This window comes from Bacillus rossius (genome assembly GCF_032445375.1).
Source record: "Bacillus rossius redtenbacheri isolate Brsri chromosome 9 unlocalized genomic scaffold, Brsri_v3 Brsri_v3_scf9_2, whole genome shotgun sequence".
NCBI lineage: Eukaryota > Metazoa > Arthropoda > Insecta > Phasmatodea > Bacillidae > Bacillus > Bacillus rossius.
In genome coordinates, this window is record NW_026962013.1 from 6,989,128 (window position 1) to 7,017,022 (window position 27,895).

At 39.3% G+C, this 27,895-nt stretch overlaps 1 protein-coding gene across 1 annotated transcript in view; it reads right to left on the reverse strand.

The window, feature by feature from the left end:
• Window positions 1-27,895, reverse strand: part of LOC134542790 (transformation/transcription domain-associated protein) — a 139,569-nt gene that overhangs the window by 56,397 nt on the left and 55,277 nt on the right. The window contains 15 exon segments of the mRNA XM_063387317.1: window positions 881-1,082; window positions 2,594-2,716; window positions 4,203-4,511; window positions 6,660-6,872; window positions 9,251-9,421; window positions 10,573-10,778; window positions 12,643-12,801; window positions 16,334-16,448; window positions 17,487-17,744; window positions 18,559-18,720; window positions 19,062-19,195; window positions 20,646-20,769; window positions 22,353-22,591; window positions 23,707-23,887; window positions 25,778-26,067. Coding sequence (XP_063243387.1) covers window positions 881-1,082; window positions 2,594-2,716; window positions 4,203-4,511; window positions 6,660-6,872; window positions 9,251-9,421; window positions 10,573-10,778; window positions 12,643-12,801; window positions 16,334-16,448; window positions 17,487-17,744; window positions 18,559-18,720; window positions 19,062-19,195; window positions 20,646-20,769; window positions 22,353-22,591; window positions 23,707-23,887; window positions 25,778-26,067 — 2,886 coding nt within the window.

Consider the following 27,895-nt stretch of genomic DNA (forward strand, 5'->3'; position numbering starts at 1 on the left):
CACAAACAACCACAAAAAAAAATCGATTACAAAGACATAAGGGCAGAAAACTATCACAAAAATATAAACTTAATATAACTATGACTTAACTATCTCAAACAATAACTTGAATGACAAAACCAGTAGGCCAGTGCAAATGCTAGTTTTGTGATGCGAAGCGAATATCAAATTATTGAATGTTTGAAATATTCACGAAGTTAAATCAAACTGCGAATATTGTTCTTTGTGAGGCTGCATTATACTTATTTTATAAAATACAGAATTGAAGTAAAAAAAATCGTTTAGCATTTGTAATGTTGGAATGGGTTAATTGATTAACCATTTGGGCCCAATATATAACATAATTCAATAAAAATTATAAAACAACCATCCAAATAATAATAATATTGAACATTCATAAAAGCAAACAAGTGCCACATTTGATTTTTTTACAAACATATACTTAAAAAACCTAAATTTTTCACAAGCGAATCTTAGGCTTCCAATGCCAAGCGTCACATCGGACACGAAGCTCTGCATCACGACAGAAGCTTCAAATAAAAAAAATAGAAGCTTCCTAAAGATGTAGCAAAAATCATTAACTGTTTTCTATAGAGACATTATTTTCATCATGAATCATTTAGAGAGCAAAATAGACGCACATTATCTTTGAAAGATTTGTGCAACGGGAGTGCATGACCAGATGTTAAGCTTTCGGACACACGCCATTGCCGAGCTCAGCATTGCTATGCTCAGCAATGGCGCGTGTCCGAAAGCTTACATCAAGTCAATTAGATGCACGTTATGCACTACAATAAAAAAATAATTGCAAATTTCCCGGCTGATTCAAACGAAATGTCAAGAAAAGAGCGTGGATGGATCAGCACAGTCTGCAACTCACTCTGGTTGTTGTTCTTGGCGGTGTGGGAGCTGAGGTGCTCCTTGGCCATGCGGTGCAGGACCCGCATGAAGGGCGTGATCAGGCGGTCGATGTAGCTGGGGTTGCTGACGCACGCCGCCTTCAGCATCATCACCGTGCCGTACAGCGTCGACGGGCTGGCCGCCGCGTTCTTCTCGTAGTTGCCCAGGCCCTCGAACACAAACTGGGAGCACCCTTCGAATTTATTTCCCTGGTCACTGGTCATGCACACCCAATCAGGGGCACAACTAAATTACCCCTACTGAAGCAGGGGGTCCAGGGGTCCTCCCCCCGGGAAAATTAGCATTTCAAGGTGGAAAATGGTGCTATTTAAGCAGTTTTATTATCTAAATGTTGATTACACAGCACTTTCTTTGCCCCCGTTTGCCCCCACTTCAAGGTCAGAGGGGGGGCAAAATACCCTTCCCTCCCCCCTGTTGTTGCACCCCTGCACCCAATCCTTCTAACCTCACCAACTATGTTTCTCTACAGTTACAGGTAAGACATACATTCCAAGTAATAATTTCTTAAATTAATTAAATTTTAATTTACTATAGAGCAGGATCTAAATAAATAAAATTGTAAATGTGTGTTCGTTCAAAATCTTAAATGTCAGAAAGTTCTTGACCGATTGACACAACGTTGCATTTGAATACACGTGTGACTGGTAATAGATAGATAAAAATAAAGATACGGGGAAAAAAATAAGATTTTTATATATTTTCATCGCTATAGAATGATATATAGATATAGGTATACAGAGGAGAAAGATAGAGATATACATAGATAAGCTAGAGAATTAGAGAGAGATAAAGAGATGCGTTGTATATCTGTACCTACATCAAACAAATTACAAAAAAAAAAATTATTGAGGCGTTGCAACGCATGCCAGGCATTAGCTAGTAATTGATAAATTTTTTTATTACAGTTCTAATTGGATGAGCTTCAGAGGTGCATGGAGGCCAAAGAGGTTAAAAGAAAACGAGCAGTGGAAAACGAGTCTAGGACAGATCGACAGGAGTCTGAACAGGATGCGTCAAACACCCCACAGGAGGCAAAAAAAATGCCAAGTGATGATGACGATGTTGACTGAAACTATATGCTGAAAACTGTTAAAACTTAAAGCATGCAAAAAAAAAAAAAAATTGGTTGTCCGTAAAGTCGGTTTACGGACGATAGTTTAACGTGACAACGTCATAACAAAACATTGATGAAATGATTGCAAATGAATAAAATTGAATCATTTTTATTTAATTATCACTATTTTGTATGGATACAAAGGAGTCAAAATGAAATCTACAATTTAATTGATAAATTTATTTTTATTTGCACTTATTAATTCATATATGTTTATTACTTTAACGAAGAGATTATTTTAACTATAACTTTTCTACATGTTTGCTATTTAACTTCTTCCAATCTGTGTTATTCTGTTAAGGATAGGACGATGATAGGAAAAGTAGGAAACGAATGGGAGTGTTTCAAGTTTAATGTGCCTCGAAAAAATTCAAATCAATGGTTGTTCCCATCGAGTGGAAGAGAGATATATGCGGCGCAAGCGTACAATGAGCGTAAGGGGACAAAGCGTAACGGGACACTTTTTCGTGCGTGCAGCCGGCGTTCATCGATTTATTAGACGTCACGTCAAAAATATTTTTTTAACGATTGAAAACTAAAAAAAGGCCAAGAACTCACCTTGCCAACACACGCATACAGCGACTCGAGCTCTTCGTACTTTGAGGCGACGTTGGAGGTGGTGGGCTCGGTCGGGAAGATGGTCATGAGACGGGACAACAGGCTGTGGACCAGCCGAACCACCTGCACATGAGCAAACAAGCGCACCGCTACTCCTCCTTGCCAAAAAAGTAGTGTAGGGTTGAATCCACTTCTCCTCAAATCCAAAATCCCAAATTCAATTCTTAAATCTGTAAATGTGTCATTTGACCTATCTCAACCGCACGAAATATCGCTTTACTTGCGGCATGCGATTTTTTTTTTGTAGAACGGGGTGTTTTTTTCTACGCTGCGATGCATGTCGGTGGTCAAAGTAGCTTTTATTTGGTGCTGCCATATTTTGTAAAATGAATACCTCAAAGTGGCGAGTGCTGCCCCCGAGATCGGCAATCGTTAGGACTTGTATGTTTTGCCACTCGTGTTCCATTCTCCTTGTTCCTTCCCCTCTGCCCCCCCCCCCCCCCGGCCCAATCATTGTGTTCTGCGTGTAATGTGAATATTGTTAAGTTTGTTTACTATCCGTTATTGCATGTAGTCACGGCAGTTTAGTTTGTCAAGAAAACCTTCATTTTTTTGTGCCATGTGCTATGATGAACCATTCGACATGTGAGCATGAAAATTATGTTGAAACATTGATGGTGTATTTCAATTTTATATCACTCCCCTTTAAACTTAAATTGTTTATGCATAAAAAAAAGTTGTAAATGGGTTTTTACATAAATGAACAGTGGATTACTGGGCCCTTCTTAAAATACGTTTATAAATCAATGTAACCATTTCCTGTAAATATGGTGTCTTCGTCCATGTTCAGTGATGCTAATTTTACATCAGCAGAAATGTTTGTAAAAGGAAGCTGGCAAAACCAAATTTTCTAACATTGCATCAAAACATTTTTTTACTTTATTTTACTTCCAAACATAAGACAAATGTTTAAATATTTTGTGATCATCTAATAGTTTCCAACAAAAATCTGAACGAAATTTAATTTTAACACGCGATTAATCACAAAGTACAAAAAAAAAAAAAAAAAAAAGTTTAAGAAAATCTCACCATAAAAAAAGTGGACGTTTTGAGATGCTTCAATAAGCATGTCACTTGCCCAAAAACAGAAGATTCCATGTTCAACTTCGTAGAGAACTACAAGACTGGATGGATTTATTAATTTTAATGTTCTCATTGTGTTGAGATAATGGAGTTCTCCTTTTTGTACAAAAAAAATTAAGCATCTCTGCCATCGTATATAGTGTTGTGTACATTTGGGAGCAAAAATAATTTTTTTTTAAACTTCCCCTTCATTACGTTTTCCTGGAGTTTACCAATTTTTCTCCTTGTACCTTGAAATATGTAAAAACGAGATTCAACTTTATTTCATTCTTATTGTTGAAATTAATGCTCCTATTGATGAAATAATGTTTCACGATGTAAATATATCTGGATGATCAGAACATCGTCGTGGTACACCTGCTAACCCTAGGAAGTGTAAGAGGGAAGAACGTCAAATATACTCCAATAAATATTGCAATAAATTGGATTTTCAATCGAGCACGCACAGGACAGCGAGGGGGTGTACCTTCATGTTGGAGGAGGTAATGCAGGCGGAGAGGCCGCGCTGAAGCGGCTTGACGCTGGCCAGCACCTGCTCCTTCCTCATGACCCCGAACAGGTAGGCGAGCAGCTCCAGGGCCGTGCACACGTTGGCGAGGTTGGCAGAGCCCGAGTCCACCGTGCCCAGCAGCTTCTCCAGCCAGGCCAGCTTCACCTCGAACAGGGGCAGCACGTCGGGCTGCAGCGCCGTCTTGAGCAGCGCGATGCAGCGGCGAGACAGCTGCTCCCCGGGCGAGCCCGCTGGGGTCCCCACCGCCGCGTTCATGTCCTGGACCTGCAACCCCCGGCACGCGACCTCCTTGGTCAACGTCGCGGCAACCTGCTTGCCCCTCCTTCAGCACACGACCTCCTCGGTCGACATCGTAACAACCTGCTTGCCCCTCCTTCCATACATGACCTCCTTGGTTGATGTCACAGCAACCTGCTTGACCCTCCCTCAGCAGATGACCTCCTTGGTCGACATCATAACAACCTGACTGCCCCTCAGCACATGACCTCCTCGGTCGATATCATAACAACCTGACTGCCTTCTCCCTCAGCACATGACCTCCTCGGTCGATATCATAACAACCTGACTGCCTTCTCCCTCAGCACATGACCTCCTCGGTCGATATCATAACCTGACTGCCCCTCCCTCAGCACATGACCTCCTCGGTCGATATCATAACCTGACTGCCTCTACCTCAGCACATGACCTCCTCGGTTGATATCATAATCTGACTGCCCCTCCCTCAGCACATGACCTCCTTGGTCGATATCATAACAACCTGCTTGCCCCTCCTTCCATACATGACCTCCTTGGTCGACATCATAACAACCTGCTTGCCCCTCCTTCCATACATGACCTCCTCGGTCGACATCATAACAACCTGCTTGCCCCTCCTTCCATACATGACCTCCTTGGTCGACATCATAACAACCTGCTTAACCCTCCCACAGCACATGACCTCCTTGGTAGAAGTCACAGCAATGGCAAAATTCAAATTATTTTATTCTAATTTGCAGGCTTCCTGTTTTAAAAGAAGTTGCATAAATCCCTCAGATTGACGAAAGTGGCACCAGAAAAGCTCTTGTAAAATACAGCTAAACCAGAAAAAAAAAAATTGTTTAGTGTTTGCTATGCTGTCTTTTGATGGCTACATTCAACGTGATCAGTTAACATTTTTTTTACATCTTAAATATTAAATGCAGTAAGATAAGACATTTATGAAATAGAACATCTGCAAATTCAAAATTATTTAAATGCTGTAGGTTATGACAAAAATTTTTGTTAAAGATTCTAAGTAATCAAAGAAATGTGCACATTAAATAAAAAAACTCACTTCTTTTTGTAAAATTTAGTAAAAAAAAACCCTCACTCTTTTGTTGCAAATTTTGTAAAAAAAGTATTACTTACCAGAAAAAAGTTAAGAATAAATATGACACTTTTTAAGGAAAAAAAAAAGAACCTCCCCCTTTTCAGGTCTCTATGCAATCATTATGCAGATGTATAAAAACACTTTATACATAATCAGAACCTGACACTGATCATGTCAGTTTCATTACTTTTTTATGACTTTAATGAACTTTATAGACACCTTATAGAAGGTAACAGGGTTCCACTGTACACCAGCCCCTCGAAGTAACCCTGTTCGATTAGCGCTGTTTTGAAGTAACGACGTCAATTAATTAGGGCATGATTGGAAGTAGCGCGGTCATTAATTCAAAGTAGCGCTCTTTCTCATCCACATAATTTATTTTATTTTCATACGTGCACAATGTAACAAATTAAAAATAAGACGGCACTTGTGTAATATAAACATTATGACGAATCAAAAAAAGATATTACCTTTTTATGTAATAGTTATTCGCTTCCATCGCATATTTTTAAAGCCTAATTAAAATTGCATAGTAAATAATATTTCGTAAATACATTTTCCAACACTAGCTAATGTTTATACATACTATGCCGTCTTGAAACTCAGTAGCAGCTCTAGTGGAAAATGCCGGAAAATTTCGAGGCTAGTTCACATCTTGCATGACAGGCTGCGCTGACTCCTAGTCGTGCTTCGTAAGGAAATATGAGGTTAGTAGGCTATGCACAGTTCAATTATGCCGCCTGCGATTTAAATATAGTTTTATTTTAGGTTTTTTGAACTTTAAACGCAATTTTAACATTTATATTTTTCTTAAATTGTATTTAGATGTGTTAACAGTATGTAAATATGTACATATAAACGAAATAAATGTCATATAAGGAATAGAAAACAAACGGATGGCAGGAGAACCAATTATAATGAATAACATGCACTCTTATGGCAAAAACGTATTTGATTAGCGCTCTATTTTCCTGGAACAAATTAGAGCGTTACTTCGAGGGGCTGGTGTACTCGGTAACCACATCGAGGGCATCGCTTCAAAAGGACCCGGGCTAGCCGCTGACCGAGCAGGCGAGGCGGATGAGCAGGTTGACCACGTTCTCGGCGTGCGCGCGGCTGATTGGCCGCAGGTCGAGGTGAGGGGTCGACTGGCCAGCGGCGGTTGGGCCGGGGGCCGGCGCGTGCCGCTTCTTGCTGGAGTCCGAGGTGCCGGCCTCCTCCGACGAAGTGGCGTCGGTCACTTCCTCGATGATTGCGGCGTCCTCCTTGACCATGCGCTGAGGATCAACCACTCCGCTCTCACCAACACACGCACAGCACACGAATAAGAAAATAATATCGCACTGTCAAAGTAATAGATCTCCTCAACCTCTCGACCTAGCCGGGCGCTCTCCAGTAACATGCCGCGATTGGAAATGGCGTATCTATTTCCCGGTTCTTGGAACCCATGTGAGGCACTGGTAACAGTGTCTGGCATGTAAAAGACCCATCCTTCTCCTAACCAGGATCATGCCCTAACGGGATTAATTGCCTGGGGGAGTATCGATGTCAATTAGAGGTGTGAACCTAAGTACATGTCAAAGTAATAGAGCCAAATCTCAAAAAATTGTGAAATTGAGTTAAGATCGCCAATGGAAACAACATCTGCCAATCTTACCAACGTAATAAGGCCATACCTGAATTTTGAAAAATAACGGTCAAAACACGATGTTGCGATGGATGCAAGTCTGAAATTTAACCATGTTATTGCAATAATATAGCCTCTTTAATTGTGTTAAAAGTTTCTACTATTGACATGTGGCCGTATTACTCTGACAGTACGATATCATAAGATGTTTCATGTGGGAGCATAAAAGCTGTTTTATACTACTTCCTCCACATTAAAAGTGGTAAGAGTAAATTCTGCATTTTTATAATAAAATTGTTTGTAATAAATGGGTCTAAAAGATACTTTCAGAACAAAAGTAAATAAATTATGGAGCATTAGTGTTTTAAAAGTGATGATACAATTTTTTGTCTGTAAATATTGGCATTCCTTAATTCCAAACATTAAAACATTATTATTATTTTTTTTTTTTGTGATTTGAATTAAGATATATGTACCGCATTTACCCGCCTATGGGTCGCACATTCTTGGCCGATTTTTTTGTTTAATAACATGTACTGAGATCCATGTGAGTTTTTTTTTAATTTTGGATAAAAAAAACTAACATTACACTGTTGTGTTTGACTATATGCAGATGATCGGATAGTTTTGGATGGTAGGTATGAACTACCTCTGAGTTAAATGGGAAGTCAGAAATTTTGAAAAGTTATATTTAAAATTTTATATCTGTAGTAATTTTTAGTTATTGTGGTATTGGAAAGGGTGGGATTGTCCCCATCGCCCTATGAACTTGATTTCCAAGTAAGAAACAGAAATAATAATAAAAAAAATATATTGCACGATTAAATCCCAAATCAGGAAATAAAACCTGGAATTGCGAGTATACTAACTGGTCAAAAGTACACATAAGCTTTCAATCTAGTTTTGTGATGCTTTGTGTCCTTTATTGATTTTTATTTTAAAGTTTGCTATTATGTTAATACATACACACAGTTCTGTGCCAAATAAATAAAATAGTTAAATTTATTCTTAAACATATTTTATTACTGAATATTTTAGCACCTGAACAAAACTAGTATGTATTTTATTCACAAGTGGCAACAGGAAAAGACATAAAATGCTGGAAAGAGTTGTGACGGGCAGTTAAGGGCAGAAAATGGCTGCTAATGGATATGTAAGACAGTGAAAGGATGTGTAAGCAGTGAAACGCAGTGTAAGGAAGTAAAGGGCTGTCAAGGACCTAATAAGTAGAGACAAGATTTTAAGGTCTTACTTTTAGTTCAATTACATTATTAAAAAAAAAGATTTCAGTGTTATCAATTTTATGAAAGTTGTTTTATAATACTCTCTTCACCAAAATAATGGTAAAATTTAAATGTTAAATTTTTACGATAAAATAATTAGTAATAAATTGATCTAAAACCGATACATTCAGAAGAATAAAAATAAATAAGCGAGCATTTGTGGTTCAAAAGTGATTCAATAAGAGATGCACAATAAAAAGAATTAAATTTATTTTTTGATCCATTTACTTTGGTACAATTTTTTGTTCAGAAATAACCACATTTCTTGAATTTTAAACATTAAAAGATTACTTTTTTTTTAAATATTGAAATTAAGTTTTGGCTAAATACTACTTAATGCCATGATACAACTTGGATTTCGGTGTTATGACAAGCTTCCCAGTGTTATTTCAGTGTTCAGTGACTTTTAAAAAGGACCATTTGTATATATTTCTCATTTGTTTGTGCTTGGAAGCATGGACATGTCTCAGTGTTTATCTTTTTGTTTGTTGGTTGGATGCGGACGAAACTTTCTCCTTGCTTGTGTGTTCAGCAAAGGACAGTAAAAATTAAGATGGCCGCCTAGGCACAAGTTGGTGCTGGGCGTTGCTAGAATTCACCAATTTTCGGGTGAATCCTCTAACTTCCGCAGTCACGGAACATTCAGTTTCGACGCAATTCGCCGCACAATCCTGTCCCCTGCAAACGAGGCAGCGAAGGGCGGGGAAAGGACAAGGAAGGGCGGTGAAGTGCTGCGAGCCCCAACCTCCTTGAGGTCGGCCTCGTCCTTGATGCGCTGCAGCTCCCACTTGATGACCACCTCGGCCAGCTCGACCGCGAGGCGGCGGTGCTCGATGGTCGACGAGGTGCTGAAGCCCATCCTCTGGACGGAGTTGACCATGTGGTGCAGCAGGTGGTGACGCACCGGGTAGTACACCTGCGGTGCGACAGACAGGGGGCTGCTCCGACGCCAGGTTCCCCACCTCCCCCCGCGAAAACACACGACTAGGAATGAGCTGATTAAATCCTCAAATACCATAAAATCACTTAGAATTAAAATGATTCAATAATTGAGGGAAAAATTTCAGATGAAAAATATTGGACATGAAATTTAAAAAATCCAATGCTCTTAACCTCTGAAGTTTACTAGGTTAATATTTTTTTTCCATACCAATCCTGTTACTCTTCCCCAACATATATATATATATATATATATATATATATATATATATATATATATATATATATATATATATATATATATATATATATATATATGCAAATAAGATTACAATATGTTTTAATCCTGGAAACTTAGTTCACGAAAAAACATTTAAAGGGGTTAAATGATTCACCACCATTGTTCAATGTCTTCAAAAAGGACCATTTGTATACTTCTCACTTATTATTTGTGCTTGGAACTTGGACATGTCACAGTGGTTTTTTTTTGTTTGAATGTGGACGGAACTTCTTCCTAGCTTGTGCGTCCAACAAGAGACATAAAAATGTAAGATGGCCGTCTAGACACAATTCGGTGCTGGGGGCGCTGCTCAATTTCCGGGGGGGAATTTTTTTAACTTCCGTAGTCACGGAACATACGTAGTTTATATATATATATATATATACACACACACACATATACAGGGGCGCAACAATGGAAGGGGGGGGGGGGCAAGGGTATTTTGTTCCCCCCCACCCCCCCTTCCTGAAACCTTTAAGTGGGGGCAAACGAGGGCAAAGAAAGTGCTGTGCAATCAATTTTTAGATAGTAAAACTGCTTAAATAGCACCATTTCCCACCATGAAATACAAATTTTCCCGGGGGAGGACCCCCGGACCCCCCCGCTTCAATAGGGGGGATCGATGATTCTTTATAAAAAGGTATATTGCCCCCTTTTAGAAATTTAGTTGTTGCACCCCTGCACATATATATATATTTTTTGTGCATTACTTATTCTGTACCCTTGAGACCTAGGTTCGGATCCGAGGGAAGCGGGACCTGCCCAACATACGTAGTTTATATCTTACATATGTATCTCTTCTGTACCCCTCGAGACCCAGGTTCGGGATCCGAGGGACGCACACGCACCTTGAAGTGTCGCACCACGAGCTGCAGCACGTGGAACAGCTGCTGCATGGAGTGGCCCTCCTCGGCGATGATCTTCTTGGTCCAGTGGGTGAGCATGGTGTGTCCGTCCTCCATGCGCGTGGGGATGGCCGGCGTCAGGATGTCCAGGGCCTGCCGCACCACGCTGCGGGCCTCCATCGCGTGCGCCTTCAGCAGGCTGCGGAACACTGCCCCGCCCCGCCGGGCCCCCTCAGCCAACCAGCTTACCTGCCGCACTCACCCCCGAAGACGCAGACACTGAGTGTAACGTGACCCCAACCTTTTATTAGTTACGAGTTTATGAAAAACTACTTTAGGGGGTAAAAATCACAAATCAAACAAAAAAAAAAATATATATAAATTCACAACCAAACCAAATTCACAATAAAACGAATAGCTTATCTCCTGGCGAAGTCACATTGAATATTAAAAATAACTTGGATTGAATTGTTTAGTCAAAGCTTCGCATACTGAGTCTCTGAATGTAATGTGACCCCAACCTTTTTTTAATTATGAATTTATGATGAATACTTTAGGGGGTAAAAATCACAAATAAAAAAAAATATTAAGATTCACAAACAAACAAAATTCACAATAAACCACTAGCATATCGCCTGGCGAAGTCACATTGAATATTAAAAATAGCCTGGATTTATTAGTTTAGTCAAAGCTTCGCAGAGGCTCACTAACAAGTTACATTTTAAAAAGACCAATGGTTATTACTGTTATCAGTATTTTTTTTCTTTCAATAGAGCAGTTTATTACTATTGGTTTTAAAAACCAATGTACTGTGTATAAATTTGTCTTAGGTATTAAGCATATACTTTTTTTTTATAATATAAAAATTAGTTTTTAGGAAATTAAAAAAAAATTGGTTTTACCAAATACTATCCCGAAGAGAAAAATTATTTCCCCAAAGTTGGGGAATGGGTCCACCTATAGTTTGCATACATGCCAAATGAGCTAAAATCGGAGAAATTTGTTGAAACATTTCGACACCTAGGTGTAACAAGCTCGACATGCCCAGTGGCGGATTTACAAATTTTCAAGGAATAGGCTGCAAAGTTTTTGCCGCCCTTGCGTATACAATTTTCATGTCCTATTATTATTTTTACAATCCAACATTTTTGTTGAAATTGTACGTAAAAATAATTTTTGGGTATATTATTTTTGAGCTAATCAAAGCTCAATCATGTGGGCAGAGGGTGCAGAGGCCAATTCCTGGTTTCGGGGAGGAAGGGGGTGAACTAGCTGATTTTACTCTCTAGAATATGGAAGTTTGGTACACGGATTCACGGACCGTACAATGACAAGGGAGAGAGAAGGGGAAGTCATCGGCCAAATTTGTCGCAGACGTCTTATCTGCAAAACACATCAGAAAACAGAAAACCGTCGTGCAGAAATCTTTTTTGATTTTTGTGAGGTAGGAATATATATATATATATATATATATATATATATATATATATATATATATTAAGAGAGAGAGAGAGAGAGACACACACACACACACAGAGAGAGAGGGATAGGGAGAGGGAGAGGGAGAGGAAGGGGAAGGGGAAGAGGGAGAGAGGGATAGGGAGAGGGAGAGGGAGAGGGAGAGGACGAGGAAGAGGAAGGGGAAGGGGAAGAGGGAGAGGGAGAGAGAGGGAGAGGGAGAGGAAGGGGAAGAGATGGATAGGGAGAGGAAGGGAGAGGGAGGGAGAGGGAGGGAGAGGGAGGGGAAGAGATGGATAGGGAGAGGAAGGGAGAGAGGGAGGGAGAGGGAGAGGGAGAGGAAGGGGAAGAGGGAGAGAGGGGGAGGGGAAGGGGAAGAGGGAGAGAGGGATAGGAAGAGGGAGAGAGGGTGAGAGGGAGAGGAAGAGAGGGAGAGAGGGATAGGGAGAGGAAGAGGGATAGGGAGAGGAAGAGGGAGAGGGCGAGAGGGAGAGGGAGAGGGGGAGAGGGAGAGGGGGAGAGGGAGAGGGAGAGAGGGGTCTCAGCCTGCCGGTGAAACCCGCCACGCCGGACGTGTGCCCCAAGGAGGAGGCGAGGAGGCGAGCCCGGCCGTACCTTGCAGGATGATCTTCTTGTTGATGGCGAACTTGATGATGATGTGTACGAGCAGCAGGTGTCCGTGGTAGACGGTGGCCGGGTCCACACAGCTCTTGCTCAGCAGGCACGGCCACGCGAAGGCCATGAGGCGCTGCAGCTTGCTCGCTACGAACACTCCTTCACAATGGAAAATTTCTCACAGTAAAAAAAGGAAAAACAAACAAAAAACACCAGACACACAAAAAAAAAAACAGGTAAAAAATACTTACGATGAAAATGATACAGAAGCAAAAAGGGGTCACTTGCAGTTCATGTACACTCACTTCATACTAAGGCACTTTGATTTTCATCTAATTTTTAATTTTTTTTGTTTCATCAATGAGAAACTTGTGAAGAGTTAACATACAAAAAGAAATTCAACATAGTGTATAGAAAGGAACCATCCCTGGTTTCCCAGGGTGATTTCGGGGTCCTTGCTCCGTGTTATCTATTAGATATTCATGATTTCGGTTCACTGTTTTAAACCTCAAGGTCATGTAACTGAAACTTTTAAAGGCTGCCACCAAAGAAACAAATCTTACAATCCTAAAACACCCTGAATGAACATGAAGGGTTAATATAAAACTTAAATCACATTTCAAATGACTGTGTTCCTTTTTTAAGACCTTTGTTATCTCTCCTATTCACTTTAAGTTTTAATACAGAAAATTAAAAAATTTTGCCCCTCAAATTATAAATTTTTCCTTTGAATCTCTAATCTTCACTAATGGTCAACACATTGTTAGGGTTTGTGAAAATAATGCTCAACAACCAATGTGGCATATATTCTTAAATTGTATTTATAAGAATGTGTATCAAATTTTTATGTGTGTGTATCCGTAACTGTGAATTATAGAGAATATTAAGTTAATATCAAACTGCGATGCCTGTGCCCATAATTTATTATGCATCCTCTTTCAGGGAATGTCAAATGACCTGAAATACAATGACAAAATCCATTCAATTTTTTACACGCTTGAGCCTGTTAATATCATACTATAACAACATAAAACAGCTTATAAATATGTTATTTAATCCTTGTCATGCCAAAAATTTGCTACAATATTCAAAATACAAATTATAGTAATGTTTAATACTTGATGTAAGTTTTTGGACATACGCCATTGCTAAGAACTTTTTCTGTTGAAGAAAAACTAATAAATAAAATAAATAAAAATACACAAGAAAGACAAAAAACACACAAAATTAAGCAAACAATTGCTGTTGTCAACAAGAATATAAACACCACAAAATATTCCGAAACAGAAATATGGTCAACAAACAAAGAAAAAACAAAGAAAAAAGTACCAAGTGAACAAAAAAACACACAAATGATGACAACACAAAAATATTGAAACCAAAATAATTCAGCACAACAGTTGAAACGAGACAAAACGGAAAGACAAAAAAAAAAAAAATAGTTTTACCAAAACAGAAAACAAGCGACGTTTCGGGAACTGCTATCTGCTCCCGTCCTCAGACAGAGACGCACATGGTACGGAAACACAGGAGTCGCACCTGTGTTTCCGTACCATGTGCGTCTCTGCCTGAGGACGGGAGCAGATAGCAGTTCCCGAAACGTCGCTTGTTTTCTGTTTTGGTAAAACTATTTTTTTTTGTCTTTCCGTTTTGTCGTGTTTTTGTCTCGTTTCAACTGTTGTGCTGAATTATTTTGGTTTCAATATTTTTGTGTTGTCATCATTTGTGTGTTTTTTTTGTTCACTTAGTACTTTTTTCTTTGTTTTTTCTTTGTTTGTTGACCATATTTCTGTTTCGGAATATTTTGTGGTGTTTATATTCTTGTTGACAACAGCAATTGTTTGCTTAATTTTGTGTGTTTTTTGTCTTTCTTGTGTATTTTTATTTATTTTATTTATTAGTTTTTCTTCAACAGAAAAAGTTCTTAGCAATGGCGTATGTCCAAAAACTTACATCAAGTCATGCGCTCCCATTGCACAAATCTTTTAAAGATAACATGTTTAATACTCTTACAACATTATATACGTAGTGTGATGTGCTGATTAACATAACCTTTTCATAAGTTGTGGAGATATTATGGATGCAGGATATATTTGAATGATTGTCATTATTGTTGATGAACTTATTTTCTGATCTCATCCTAGGGTTGGGCAAGATAAGGCACATATATGAACATGTATGCATGCACACGAAATAAAATAATAACACAGAAATTAGTAAAAACATTCCCACACATACCTAATTAAAAATTAATGTAATGTTTCTACTACAACAGTAAAGAAGCATATGTCATTAGTAAACCATGCATTAAAAAGGATTCTTATAAGAGTTGGCAACAATGAGCGCAAGTAGGCCACTGAATTACAGAAACACTGTATAGCGAAAATAGTAGTAGTGGAAATTGAGCTTTGTGATACGTGGTTCTAGAGGGATGAACGGATGAGCATATGAAGTAATGTAAGTGACAGCGGCCAGAGCCCGCCTGCCCTAAGTCTGGCTTACGGTAAGTGATGTGCATCATACGTTACTTCCTTTCATTCGTGAGTTCTTGTGATGAAGTAATTGGTGGCTTACTGACGATTGAAAAGTTCACTTAATAATGCTGAAAAGGTGCCAACTCCTTAAAAAATCTTCTACAATCATTGTTAAATAACCACTACAAGTAATCCAGACACCATCAAAACCTCCTATCACGTAGGTTCGTGATTTTGATTTTTTTTTTGGCGAGAACCATCCCTATGGAGATTATCACATAGGAAGAATTGTGAGGTGGTTTCCTAGGGATTCTACCATTTTCCACCATGGCATCAATCCACCACTTGTTCACCCTCACATCATCCATTCGATTCATGCAGCTGGCTAGCTACCTCCACTAGGTGCAAACTTCATTTTAACAACACTATACTTTTTATAAAGTATAAGATATCAGTGTACAGAAAAATTAAAATTAACAAATAATCCACAATACATAGGAAACAGATTACATGGTGAATTGCGATAAAACCGAGATTACACCGGAAAGCAAGTCATAACACCGAAATTCAAGTTAATACACCATGTAGCACCGAAATGCACGTTATATCATACCAAAAGTTAATTCAAATTATAAAAAACGTTATCTTTTAATGTTTGAAATTCAATGAATGTCCATTTCCGGAAAAACAATTGTACCGAAGTGCATGGATCAGAAAAATTAATTTAACTGGTACTGAAATACTTTTAAACAATAAATTACTAAAAAAGCTTTTACACAAATAAAAACATTCCAAAATCTTCTTTTTTAAACAAAACAGGAATAAAATAAAACTTTTTTTTTTTTTTAAAAACAATGCAGCAATGTGACACAAAACCAATTTACAACAAAATTATGTAGAGATTGCAGAAGCCAAAAATTTTTCTTGCGTGATAAAATTACTCAAACCACCCAACTGGCCAACTGTTCACCATTTTGAGGTGACACTAACAAATCAGTTTCTTTAAACCAGCTTTAGACCATAATTTACAGCATAAAACTGGGCTTCCTGAATTTCATGCTCACACAACAATAACTGCGCTAACATAAATGCAGCCAATTCTCTTTGACTGAAAGCGAAACTTGCACTACAGGCATGCAGACCAACAACGATCACCGCCACCGCCACGTCACAACTGAATGATCAAAAGTTAGGCACACCTATTGAGTTCAGATTACCTTGTCTCTTTTTGGTGGCCCTATTTATGGAATATTCCACAAAGAGACAAGACAACTGAAACTGTAGTATCCGCACGGCATCGGAGTTCCCAAACGGGTTATCTGGGTCGATCACCTGCAAACCAGAATATATTTTTTTTTTTAGTTACAAAAGTTCTCATTACCGCAGCAATATGAGAAAAACTACATATTCTACATGCACTGAAATCTCATTACAACATACCTGACAGAAAAAAAAATTCTTGCTACTTAATAATTAACTGCTTTTAAATAATAATAAAAAAAAACATTTTGTAGGGGTCTGAAAAAAAGTCTTTCAAATAATAATAATAATAATAATAATAATAATAATAATAATAATAATACATTTTTAAAGCAAGGTCCTTAAAAGTGAAGTTACAATGTATGTACATTTAGTTTCATCAAAAGCACTGTGACCACCCAAAAGCAAGTTTATTGTATATGATTAAAATGTATGAAAGCTAATGAAAAACACAACAAATAAGACATCAGTCATTGCCCACCTGTGCCCACACATAACTACAAGCTACAATCAGGAATACGAGACCTTTTATGAGCTGCATATTTGGGGGAAGACCCCATGTGGCCTTCCTTTTACATTAACACAGACTAAAGAAACTGGAAAATAACTGTGACCGCGGGACCAAAATTAAACTTTGGGACAGCTCCCTCAGTCAGTAAATTGCAATTTAATGATTGTCTGAATTCTGTTTCGTCAGCCGCCTTCAAAATATTTGTCCAGGTTTAACTGTCCTTTTTGATTTTTTTTTAAAATTTTAGTTTACTATTAATGATTAAACGTCGTGGTCACTTGTTACGCGCTGAGCTTGTTCGTGCATGCGTTTTAAAGAGTACGAGTGTTACTTGAAATGCGGACCAGTGGCGTAGCAAGCGGGTGGCAGGGATAGCCCCCGCCAGGGGCGCCGGAGCAGGAGGGGGAGGGGGGGAGGGGGAGTTGAGGGTCGCCGCCATGACGGTTTCACTGTTGTTACTGAACCCTCCCCCTCTCTTTTAAACCATGAGGGGGCGCCATTTCCAAGTCTGGCCAGGGGCGCCAGTCACCTTAGCTACGCCACTGATGCGGACACATAAAGGAAATGAGGGCGCGGAGTGAGGAGGCCGGCCCGCCCACCTCGTTGATGAAGACGGACACGAGGTTCTGAGGGCCGTCCTGGTCCACGGGGGAGCTGTCCGCCACCAGCTTGTCCCCCTCGCCCCGCTCGAAGCTCACGGTGCAGCACGGGATGATCACCAGCTGGAGGATCTTCGCCTTCAGGTCCTGCGAGATGGTGTTGCCGCGGAACAGCGCCACGAAGCGGAAGAACGCCGCCCGCTTCCACTCGACGGTGTAGGTCTGCGCCACCGTGTTCTCCAGGAACTCCCTCAGGAACTGCCGACACATTCCAGCGCACTCTGATCGGGATGAAACATCACTGTGGTACACAAAGTAAAAGTTAAGCTAACAAAGAGGTAGGGAAAATGACAGACATGAAGATTACGGAACAACAACAACAATCAAATGGTAAATGAAAAAACTTACATCAAGTCAAAAATAACCAAGAGTGAAAGAACGAAATCATTTGGCTAAATTGCTAGTTGATACTAAGGTATAGACAATGGGGTGTGGCAAGGGGAGGACGTTATATGATGGGACGAAAGAATGAGAAAAAAGGCTATGGGCTCGCGGCAACCGCTACCACCTGGGACCTAACGTAGATCCCCTATGTGGAAGACGAGTGATCTAACCACTCAACCACTATGGTCAAGGGCGCACATGCAGGATGGGGGTTTTATAAGAGGGGTTTAACTTGCAATTTTAAATGAATACCATAAGACTATAGAATCTCACAGTAAAATTTTCCCAACTACAAAGGGATGCAAGCAGTGTCATTTCCTGGTCACAGAGCCGTAAGTTTGGATTTTAACATTAACCAAACAGAAATAAACCAAGCACAATGAGTTTTAATTCCTTTGACTAAAATGTTTTAAAATATTTATTTCACAAGTAACTAATTTGTCCTATCAAACCAGTTAAATTGCTTATTACTGAACACAATGACAAAAAGCAGTCCCAACTGCAACATTATTTTACTTCACAGTCCCGAATACAAGTTGGCTCACATAAAAGTCAACCTATTGGCCTTCAGTTTATTATTTGGGGGAAGATTGAGTTTATTTTAATTATGTTCCAACACGCGCGTTACCTGGAAACTTGGTATGAAGCGATCAATCAATGCCCGTAACAAGTGGAACAACAAGTCAATGTTGTTGGTATTGTGGCAGAAAAAGTGCAGCAAGATCTTCACCAACAGTTTTGGTTCGTTCCAACGATCCATTTCAACACAATCCAACTTCTTGTGCAGCTCCTTAAAAAAAAACAACAAAATTAACATTTCAAAAGTATGTATAGGTAAGAACAAAATTTAATGGCTTTATTTTTTTTAAATATTGTTTTAACTCATTTAAAAAAAGTATATTATTCAACAAATATAAAATTAAATTATTTCTTGATACTTATTTCACCAAAATAATCTCATTTTGACTGAGAATTAATGAAACGATGAATGAAATTACCAACAAGAAGATTAAGAAAGTGAACAAAGACGAATATGAGGGGCAAAAAGAAGACGACATCGAAGACGACGACGACGACGTAGTCAACTGAAATGTTGAAGCGCACACACCACTGGAACTCTGGCATCCTCACCTGGTAGTGCTCGCTGCACCATATCTGAGTGTAGGTGTTGACCAACTGCTGCTCCGTGGCCAGCCACTGGTCGTTGTACTTGATCAGCAGGGACGTGATGCGGATACTCTGGTACTGCAGTTGGCACTTGTCTGCTGCTCGACAACACACACAAAAAAAAAAAAAAAATTAGAAACTACCCTGTTCATCTCCTAGTAGAGAAGAATATTATATTTGTTTTAAGTGTAATACTCAGATGTGCCTCCCCTGACGCTGGCCTTCCTCATGAAGGGGGGAACAAGGGGCCTCAACGGCCACCTTGCCATAAAGCAAACAGAGTTGCAGGACAAGGAGGCACAGCTGAGTCGCGAGAAGTCGGCAGAGTCGCGGGAGTCACGAAAGGCGTGGGTGGCGCCAGAGATGTGACCGAGTCTTCGAGGTGTGTATTAATGAGGCAGAGGTTCCCCGGCCAGAGCATGCGCAAGGCTTCAGTTCGGTAAATGACCACACAAGACAATGTTTGGTGCAAAGGTCGTTTACTATGCCCAACAACACAAATAACGGAATCTAGCCCTCTCTGACACGCACTGACAGCTGCCTCGATAGTCCTAACTGAATAAAGTTTTGTAACTAGACGGGAGGCAGAAAATGCCTGCCGTTCTGGCCCCGTAATGCTGCAGGGAGGCTTCTGTAGACGGATGGGTTGGACACATCCACAAACAGACGTAAGAATGGGCGACAAGCAGGCTCTTGTAGCTGAAAGTTGTAGGTCTTGAATCGCAGGCAGTTCCAGTGGGTAGACGATGAAACAAGCCGAGGTAAAAATTTATTTTTCCCTAACTTGACTAAAATCAAGTCTATTTTTGTAAGAAGAATCCGGGTTAGGGAGGGACCTAGGTGCGTCTCAGGCCGAAGCCTATTCGCCTATTCATGCTGGTGATTAGCCTTGCAGGGAAGGGTAGCATGCATCATGTGCTTTGCTCGGGGATTGACAAGCCATGGCAATTGAAGCCATGACTAATGCTTCCATCTTAAATCTAGGCTTCAACCTATGTTAAGTTGAGCGAAGGTAAAATCTACATAGGCACAGGGTTAGTTGTAATATACTCTGATACTATTGTGCACAGAAAGTGAAAAACATGGGACCTTTAAAACATTAGTCATCCATACATTAGTTGACAATTTCGGTAGCATCAAACAACTAACAGAGTTGCATATTTTTTTTTTTTTAAATAATAACTTTTTTTTAATCACTGGTTTCGTAAAATATAGATGGAATTTAAAAACAATTTTTGTTAAAATTTTGATTGGTTTTGTTACAGTATTGTATTCAAATCTAATAAATATTTTAATGTAATTTTTTTTAAATATATTTTTAAAGAAAATTATTATTTTTGTTAATTTAGAGCAAATAAAATTTAATGACTAAACATATGTTCATGGAAAATAAGATTAGTATTTCAAACTGTCATCAATATTTTAAAATGATTTTGCTACAACACAAAGTACTTTTTTTTACTACTATATACAAAAAAAAAATTCCACATATGCGGTACACAGCCTGTGTTGTCACAAAAAGAAACGGAGAGCGTGGAAGACACAGACCTTGCTGCTGGGCTTGAAGGGCCATGTTGATCAGCTTCTCGCTGCTCGCCTCCAACACGTCCCTGAAGACCTTCCCTTTCTCGTGGTTTATCAGGTACACCAGGAAGTGGCTCCACTGGTAGTCCTGCCAGCACATGAGTGGTTAGTTCCTCGTCGACAGTCAGCAATTTACACAGGCGTCGTCATGATTTTATACAAGTTCTGAAACCCCACCTACAATAATCATATGAAAAATGTTAAAACATTTAAATTATAAATAATTTTTTTTTCAATTATGCAGTTATTCTAATATAACCCAAGTTAATCCAACCAACCTTTATATTTCAGTTCCTATTCACATTATTTTCCCGAACCTGGTACTCTACATATTGATCCCGAAAATTCTGCGTACCACAAAATACAGTGAAATCCAATCAATGAATTTCAAAAAAAAAAAAAAAAAGTGAAACTCTTATTAAAATACTAATCTCAAATAACGTAGTGATAAAATGAGCTCATTTTTACATATTTAAACCCTAGTTAACCACACGTTTTTGTTATTGACGACAGCCAGGTAAACTGTATTTTAGTTCAGCAATATTATGAACACAATATCTGATAATTTTACATCATAACCAAAATTATTACTTTTTTTTTTAAGAGTTGAGACATCTGTTTTACCATTGATACATACAGCAAGTAAGCTACTGCTACTACTGTATCACATGGTGTTAGATCCATTGTGATTATTAATTTATACACGAATAAAACAAAAATGTTTACTTATTTTAATGGTTGACCAAACAGTGTTTCCGTGTTTAGTGATACTCTAGTTCGAGGTTGTTGAAGTTTATTTTTTTTCCCCCCACTTCTGGTGTGTGTGCAGAATGAATACACATAATATTTTGTTTTCGAGTTTAAAATGACAAATATGCCATGTTTTAAATCATTCATGCAATTTTTATGTTACTGTTTAACAAAAAAAAAAAAAAAAAAAAAAAAAAAAACCCACACCACCACCCAAGGAATACTTGTTGCATGTTTAAAACATATATTATTGTTCATGTTTTTATTTGTGAAGTCACATTTAAAAATTAAAAAAAGGTATTTATTGCACAAATGACATCATTTCAACAGTGAACGTTGGTATACGACAAACTCATGAGCAATACAATGCCAAATATTTGTAAGCAAACGACTATACATTGATTTGAAGTGTTAGTACTCGAGGCTAGTCGAAAGTTTGAATGTTCGCGCAGGCCTAACCAACCACGGAGCACAAACTCATGAGCAATGCCACGTCGAATATTTGTAAGCAAACGAATATACGTTGTTTTGAAGTGTTAGTATGTGAGGCTAATTGAAAATTAAAACATCAAAAAAAGGGTATTTATATTGCACAAATGACTTAATTTACAACAGTGAACGTTGGTATACGACAAACTCATGAGCAACGCTATGTGAAAAATATTGTAAGCAAACGAATATATACGTTGTTCTGAAGTGTTAGTACTCGAGGCTGATCGAAAGTTTGAATGTTCATCGCGCAGGCCTAACCAACCACGGAGCACAAACTCATGAGCAATGCTAAATCAAAAATATTTGTAAGCAAACGGATACACGTTGTTTCGAAGTGCTAGTACTCGAGGCTGATCGAAAGCTTGGATGTTCGTCGCGCAGGCCTGACCCGCGCGGGCGAGGGAGGGGGGAGGGGGGGCCGGGCCTGACCTTGATGTTGGCGTCCTGCAGGACCAGGCTGACGGTCTCGAGCGGGTAGCGCAGCAGGAAGCACACCAGCGGCCGGCGGAACGGGGAGCTGTCCTGCACCAGCATGCTCTTCTCCGCCCGCAGCACCAGCCGGCACAGCGGCTCGATGTACTTCTGCGACGCGGGCGGGATCTGGTGGAAGATGTCTATCAGGCACACCGTCTTCTGCTCGTGCTCCGCCCCGTTGCTGTTCAGCAGGCCTGCAACCACGACGACAGACGTCTGAGGGTTCCCGCACTCGTGCTTTGGCCAGCTACCCCCCCGAGCTGTCTCCGTTTTTCCCCCTCTCTCCCACGTGCCAACAGTTCCACCTGCCTATCTGCAGAGCTTCGACTACGGGAATCAATCAAAGCTTTTTTTTTTCTTTTTAAATATTCTATTTGACTCGGCAAGGAAATTTTGCTATTCGCTTTACTTGAAGCTTCGGTCGTGATGCAAAGCTTAGCTGCGTAGTTATTTTAAAAAATTTTATCGAACCATGTTAAAAATAGGGCTCCATATGTTAATCACTTAACAAGTTCAAACATTTGAAATGTTAAACAATTTTTTTTTTTTTTTTACTTCAATACTGTATTTTGAAAAATAAGTGTAATACAGCTTCCCCAAGAAAAATATTAGCAAATCGATTTGACTTTGCAAATAGGTATTTTAAAAATTAAATTCGATATCTGCTTTGCATAAAAAAAAAAGTATTGGCAAAGGCCAACCAATCTGCCAAAATAACAGATATATTTGGACAACATACAGTTAGCACTGCTTATAATTTCCAACAACACTATATTTTTTAACAGCATACAGATTTATGATTCAAATATATTATATTTTTAGAGACTGTATGAAAAAATAACTGATACTGTTTTGTACTTAGATACTGTCAGTTTCCCTGTTTTTTTATAGGTTTTAAAAGCACCCTCAACCAGTGGCGTAGCCAGGATTTGTGTATGGGGGGGTGTTAAGAAGCATGGTGCCCCCCCCCCTCCCCCCCGTATTAAAGCGGGTGGTCCCAGGTGTCCTCCCCCGGGAAAATGTGAAATAGTGCTATTTTAGCAGTTTTCGGTACTTAAATTTAAATATTGTAATGGTAAATTTTTTTATTAATTTTAATATGAAACTTGTTCGAGTGAAGAATAAGAAATTAATTAAAGATTTGGTGCTAAGGGTGGGGGGGGGGGGGGTTTTGAGCCCCCTAAAACACCCCCGCCTCTGCCCTCAACTACCAGAGTTTTGATTTCGAAGGCATCATCGGCGTAACCGTGCGACGTAAGACTCCCTCCTGCACCATCGTGGCTAGTTCGCAGAGCGACGGGCCACCCACCCCTCGCCTGCGCGGACGTCTCCATGAGCTTCTCGAGGTGCTGCAGCAGCTGGTCGCACAGCTTCTCGCTGAAGCTGGTCGGGAAGAGCTGCGTGAGGTAGGACAGCCTGCGAGCGCTGTTCAGTGTCAGGTTGCGGTAGTCCCCGAGCGTCGTCAGCAGCGGCCGCATCACCGAGTGCACCTGGGCGGACCAACGTAACATATTGTAAAAAAAAATGGTAGAAATTTAAAAAAATGTAATATTAAAATCAAAAAGTAAAAACTGTTTCGTACTGAAACTGTTACCAGATAACATGAAAGTCAAAAACGATAGCCGGATTCCGATGACGCTGGTACCAGATGAACCACTGAGTCTTTCCTGGTGGCCACCAGGATCGCTTGAGTTAATGGCAGCAAAATGGCGCCATATTTGAATTTTGAAGCTTCCAACACTTTGGATTAGTTAATATAAATCTAGGATAAGCACTATTTACAAATCCAACAAAAACATTATTAACAACTCTTCAAATAAAATCAAGACTTTGTGGAATATAGTAGAAAGTAGGAACGTTAGCAAGCCATTCATTTTCTCGTACTAAAAAAAAAGTAGGATATGTATCTGAATGCAACTACCATAACGGGAAAATAATTAAATATGTAAAAATTAATTTCTAAAACAAATATGTATCATAAAATAACAGCACCATGTGACATACCATACTAATATAACACAGATGAGAAAACATTTAGAGACTAAAAGTGTTCCAGTAATACATTAAAAAATTTTTTTTTTTATATGTAAGTACATACCGTGTTTACCGTTATAAGCCACGCCCTTGAATAAGCCTCAAACTCATAATATTTTCACCATATTCAAAAATATTTGTTGTTTCGAGTCAGCCTTGCACCAAACTTTTAAAATAGAACTTGTAAACGTATTTCAAGATTCTATTCAAATGTTTATTCAGAACTTCAGTAATTATTAAAAGTTATAATATCATTGCTGTTAAGGTTTTCCTGAACCTAATAGCATTTAAGAATGCTACTTAGTACCGGTGTTTACATCTGCCGATTATTGTTTTAATCACTTACTGATTTCTAAAGTAGTCACAAGAGCGCAGTAAATATAAAATGCCAAAATAATTTTTTTTTCCAATTGTTTTTGTTTACTATTTTCATGCTTTGTAAATGTATATGCAGCTAAGTTTTGAATACTTAATTCACTTGTAAAATTTGTGGAAGACCAATCATATTTATTTATTCCACAAGACAAAAGTAAACTCTAATAAATGTCCATTATTTTCTATTTACGTTTCCAAACGGGAACTGAAAAGAGCAATTATGACCAAGGGTAATTCTTCTAAGCTACAAAAGGACACAGGTTGGGACAGAAAGTTCAAGTTGACAAACGTTTTCAGACCAGTAAGATTCGGTCCATCACCCACAAAATGCATGACAGAGGCTCACGTTTGCCGATCAGTAGAGACCGGAAAAAATCGCAAATTCATTTCGCGATAAGCTAACATCTAAAAAATTATACCTTTGTATCGCTTCTGCGACTGCCCTACATTTTATCTGGGGAACTGGGAGCCAATTGAAATCCATAAACCAAGAAAGTGCCGAATCACGGGACAACCCAGCCGAGACGTATTTCGAGTCAGCAGCCAATGAACAGGCGTCATTTTCTCGATCGTGAAAAGTACTGTGGAGCCTATCTTACAGGTCAATGAACCTGCAAATTTTTCCGGCCCCTACCGATCAGTGATCAGTAGACACCTGAAAAATTTGTGGGTTCATTTCGCGATAGGCTAGTTTTTGCTGCTTCAGTGATCGGGCCACAGTTCATCTGAAGGACTCTGGACCAGTGAAAAACGTTCGACAAAAGAAGTATCGAATCACAATCTTCCCAGTTAACATGTGTCACGAGTCAGTATAGCCAATCAGCAGGTGTAATCAGCAAAACTTCATAGAGGATCATGGAGTCTATCCTAGAGGTAATTGAAAACGCAAATTTTTCCGGTCTCTAGTGATCAGTGTCTGTCGGACACAGTTTAGGACGTTGCGATCGCAGACGAGTCTTAAGCGATGGTACCTGCTCCTTGTCCACGTGGAAGCCGGCGATGAACTTCTTCATGCACTCGAAGCCTGTCTGCTGCAGCTCGGCGCTGGGCACCTCCATGGCCTTGTAGAGCAGGCCGAAGATCTTCTCCCGGCTGCTCTGGATGTAGTGGCAGGCGGCGAGGGCCTGCAGCGCGAACTTGCGCAAGGGGGTGAAGTTGGTGAGCAGCTTGTAGCTGGGCAGCTTCGCCAGAGCCGAGTCCTCCTCCTCGCACAGCGCCACCAGGTCGTTGAAGAACATGCTGTGCTCCTTCACGTTCAGGTCTGCCAACAGCGCAGGCTTCGCTCACGCCCCTGAGCCTCGCTGGGATTCCTGACTTTTGTCGTCCTACCGTCGCATGCATACAGAGCATTGTCACGGGCCTGGTGACTTGCAGGTATTGCCAGGCAAAACATAACTCGTAATCCATCACGCTTATCTGTAGTCTTTTATGTAAATAAATAAATAAATAATAAAAAAAACGAAAAGGCAGTAATCGGGACTGCCGACAGAAGTCAAAACTTTAAACTTTGTTTTTAAATGTGTAACATGACATCATTTCTACGTCAAATGTACGCAAGAAAACGTTTTTGGTATCATATCACCAGCATGTCGGTGACGCAAACTTACAAGATTTTAACCATCCAAAAAAAGAGTCCAACACGCACACGATACAGTTGAGTATGTACAATGTATTAGTGTATAATATGCGTATACATGTACACAGGCCGCTGCGATTCGCCAGTCTGGTGCAACAGGTCACTAGCATGTCGGTGACGCGAACCCATAAGTTAACAAAAATCACTAAAGAAGTTTTCATTTCAATAAATCCACTTTAGAAGGGAGTTGTATGCCCATGTAGAACTTTTTATACCTCATTAAAAGGGACAAGATTATATGGTGAACTACGATAAAGCGTAATAACACGGCAAAGAATGTCAATACAACACATAACACTAAAAATTAATACACCATTCAGCACCCAAATGTAACTGAAAACATTAAATAAAACAGCAATTCGACTAAACTAAAAATCAAATTACAAAAAAAATTACCATGGTAAATCATTGAATGTAATTTATTTTGCATGAATTTTATACCAGATTGAAAAAAAATTAATATTATAGTTTTAAAATTTGCATCATTCATTAGTAACACTTTTTTTTTTACATCAGTCATTACACATGTGATCAAACTCACAAACATTTGCCGATTTATTTTATTTTCCTGAGGAATTCTGTTCTAGACATGCTTATTAGTTTAGTACTGATGATTTTACAGTATTAGAGCAGCAAGTGTCCATCAAAATGAAAATATTTTAGTAAAATAAATATAAGAAATATTCTAGTATTATACTTTTTGATAATAAACACTATTTAATGAATAAACCCAATATATAAAAATTAAAAAAAAAACCAACAAAATCTCCTGAATAAAAAATTAAATTGTACTAAAAATAAAACAATAAAATCTCGTCCTTAAGCATTGGGTCAAAGAATTCAATTTCTCGATATGCTGCCAAATTGGGTTAATTCCAACGTGTGAACAAGTTTCATTCCCAGTTTATACTGTTTACTAGTAAAAATAAAAAGATTCTTGTGACTACGTTAAAAATTACTGTTTGGACTTGTAAATAATGTCTGTAATTTAGTGTATAGTGTTTGAAACATTTGAATTTTGAACTTCCCGCGCTGCTTGCTAGCGGCGCCAAGTTTTTCAAGTTGGCTGCCTGCCCAAGGTGGGCAGCCCTGCAGCTTCCGGCAACGAAGCGACAGTTGTTGTTCAACCGTCATGGCGGTAAGTTGTACTATCGTGCACGCTCGCTGCCAATCGAGTTGTTTCGCGAGTGCAACATCGTTAATTGTGTCGTTTTTATCTGGATTTTACAGTCTCGTACGTCTCCAGACAAAACAATTACTGTTAGTCAATTTTTTTTTGGAACTTTTCCAACTTCCAAGCAATAACCCGGACGCATCATCGGTCTGATCGCCGGCTAACGACACACACGCTCAGGGGCGTAGCCGAGGGGGGGGGGGGGGGGGGGTTTAAGGGGTTCAAACCACCCCCTTAGCACCAAATCTTTAATTAAATTTCTTATACATCACTCAAACA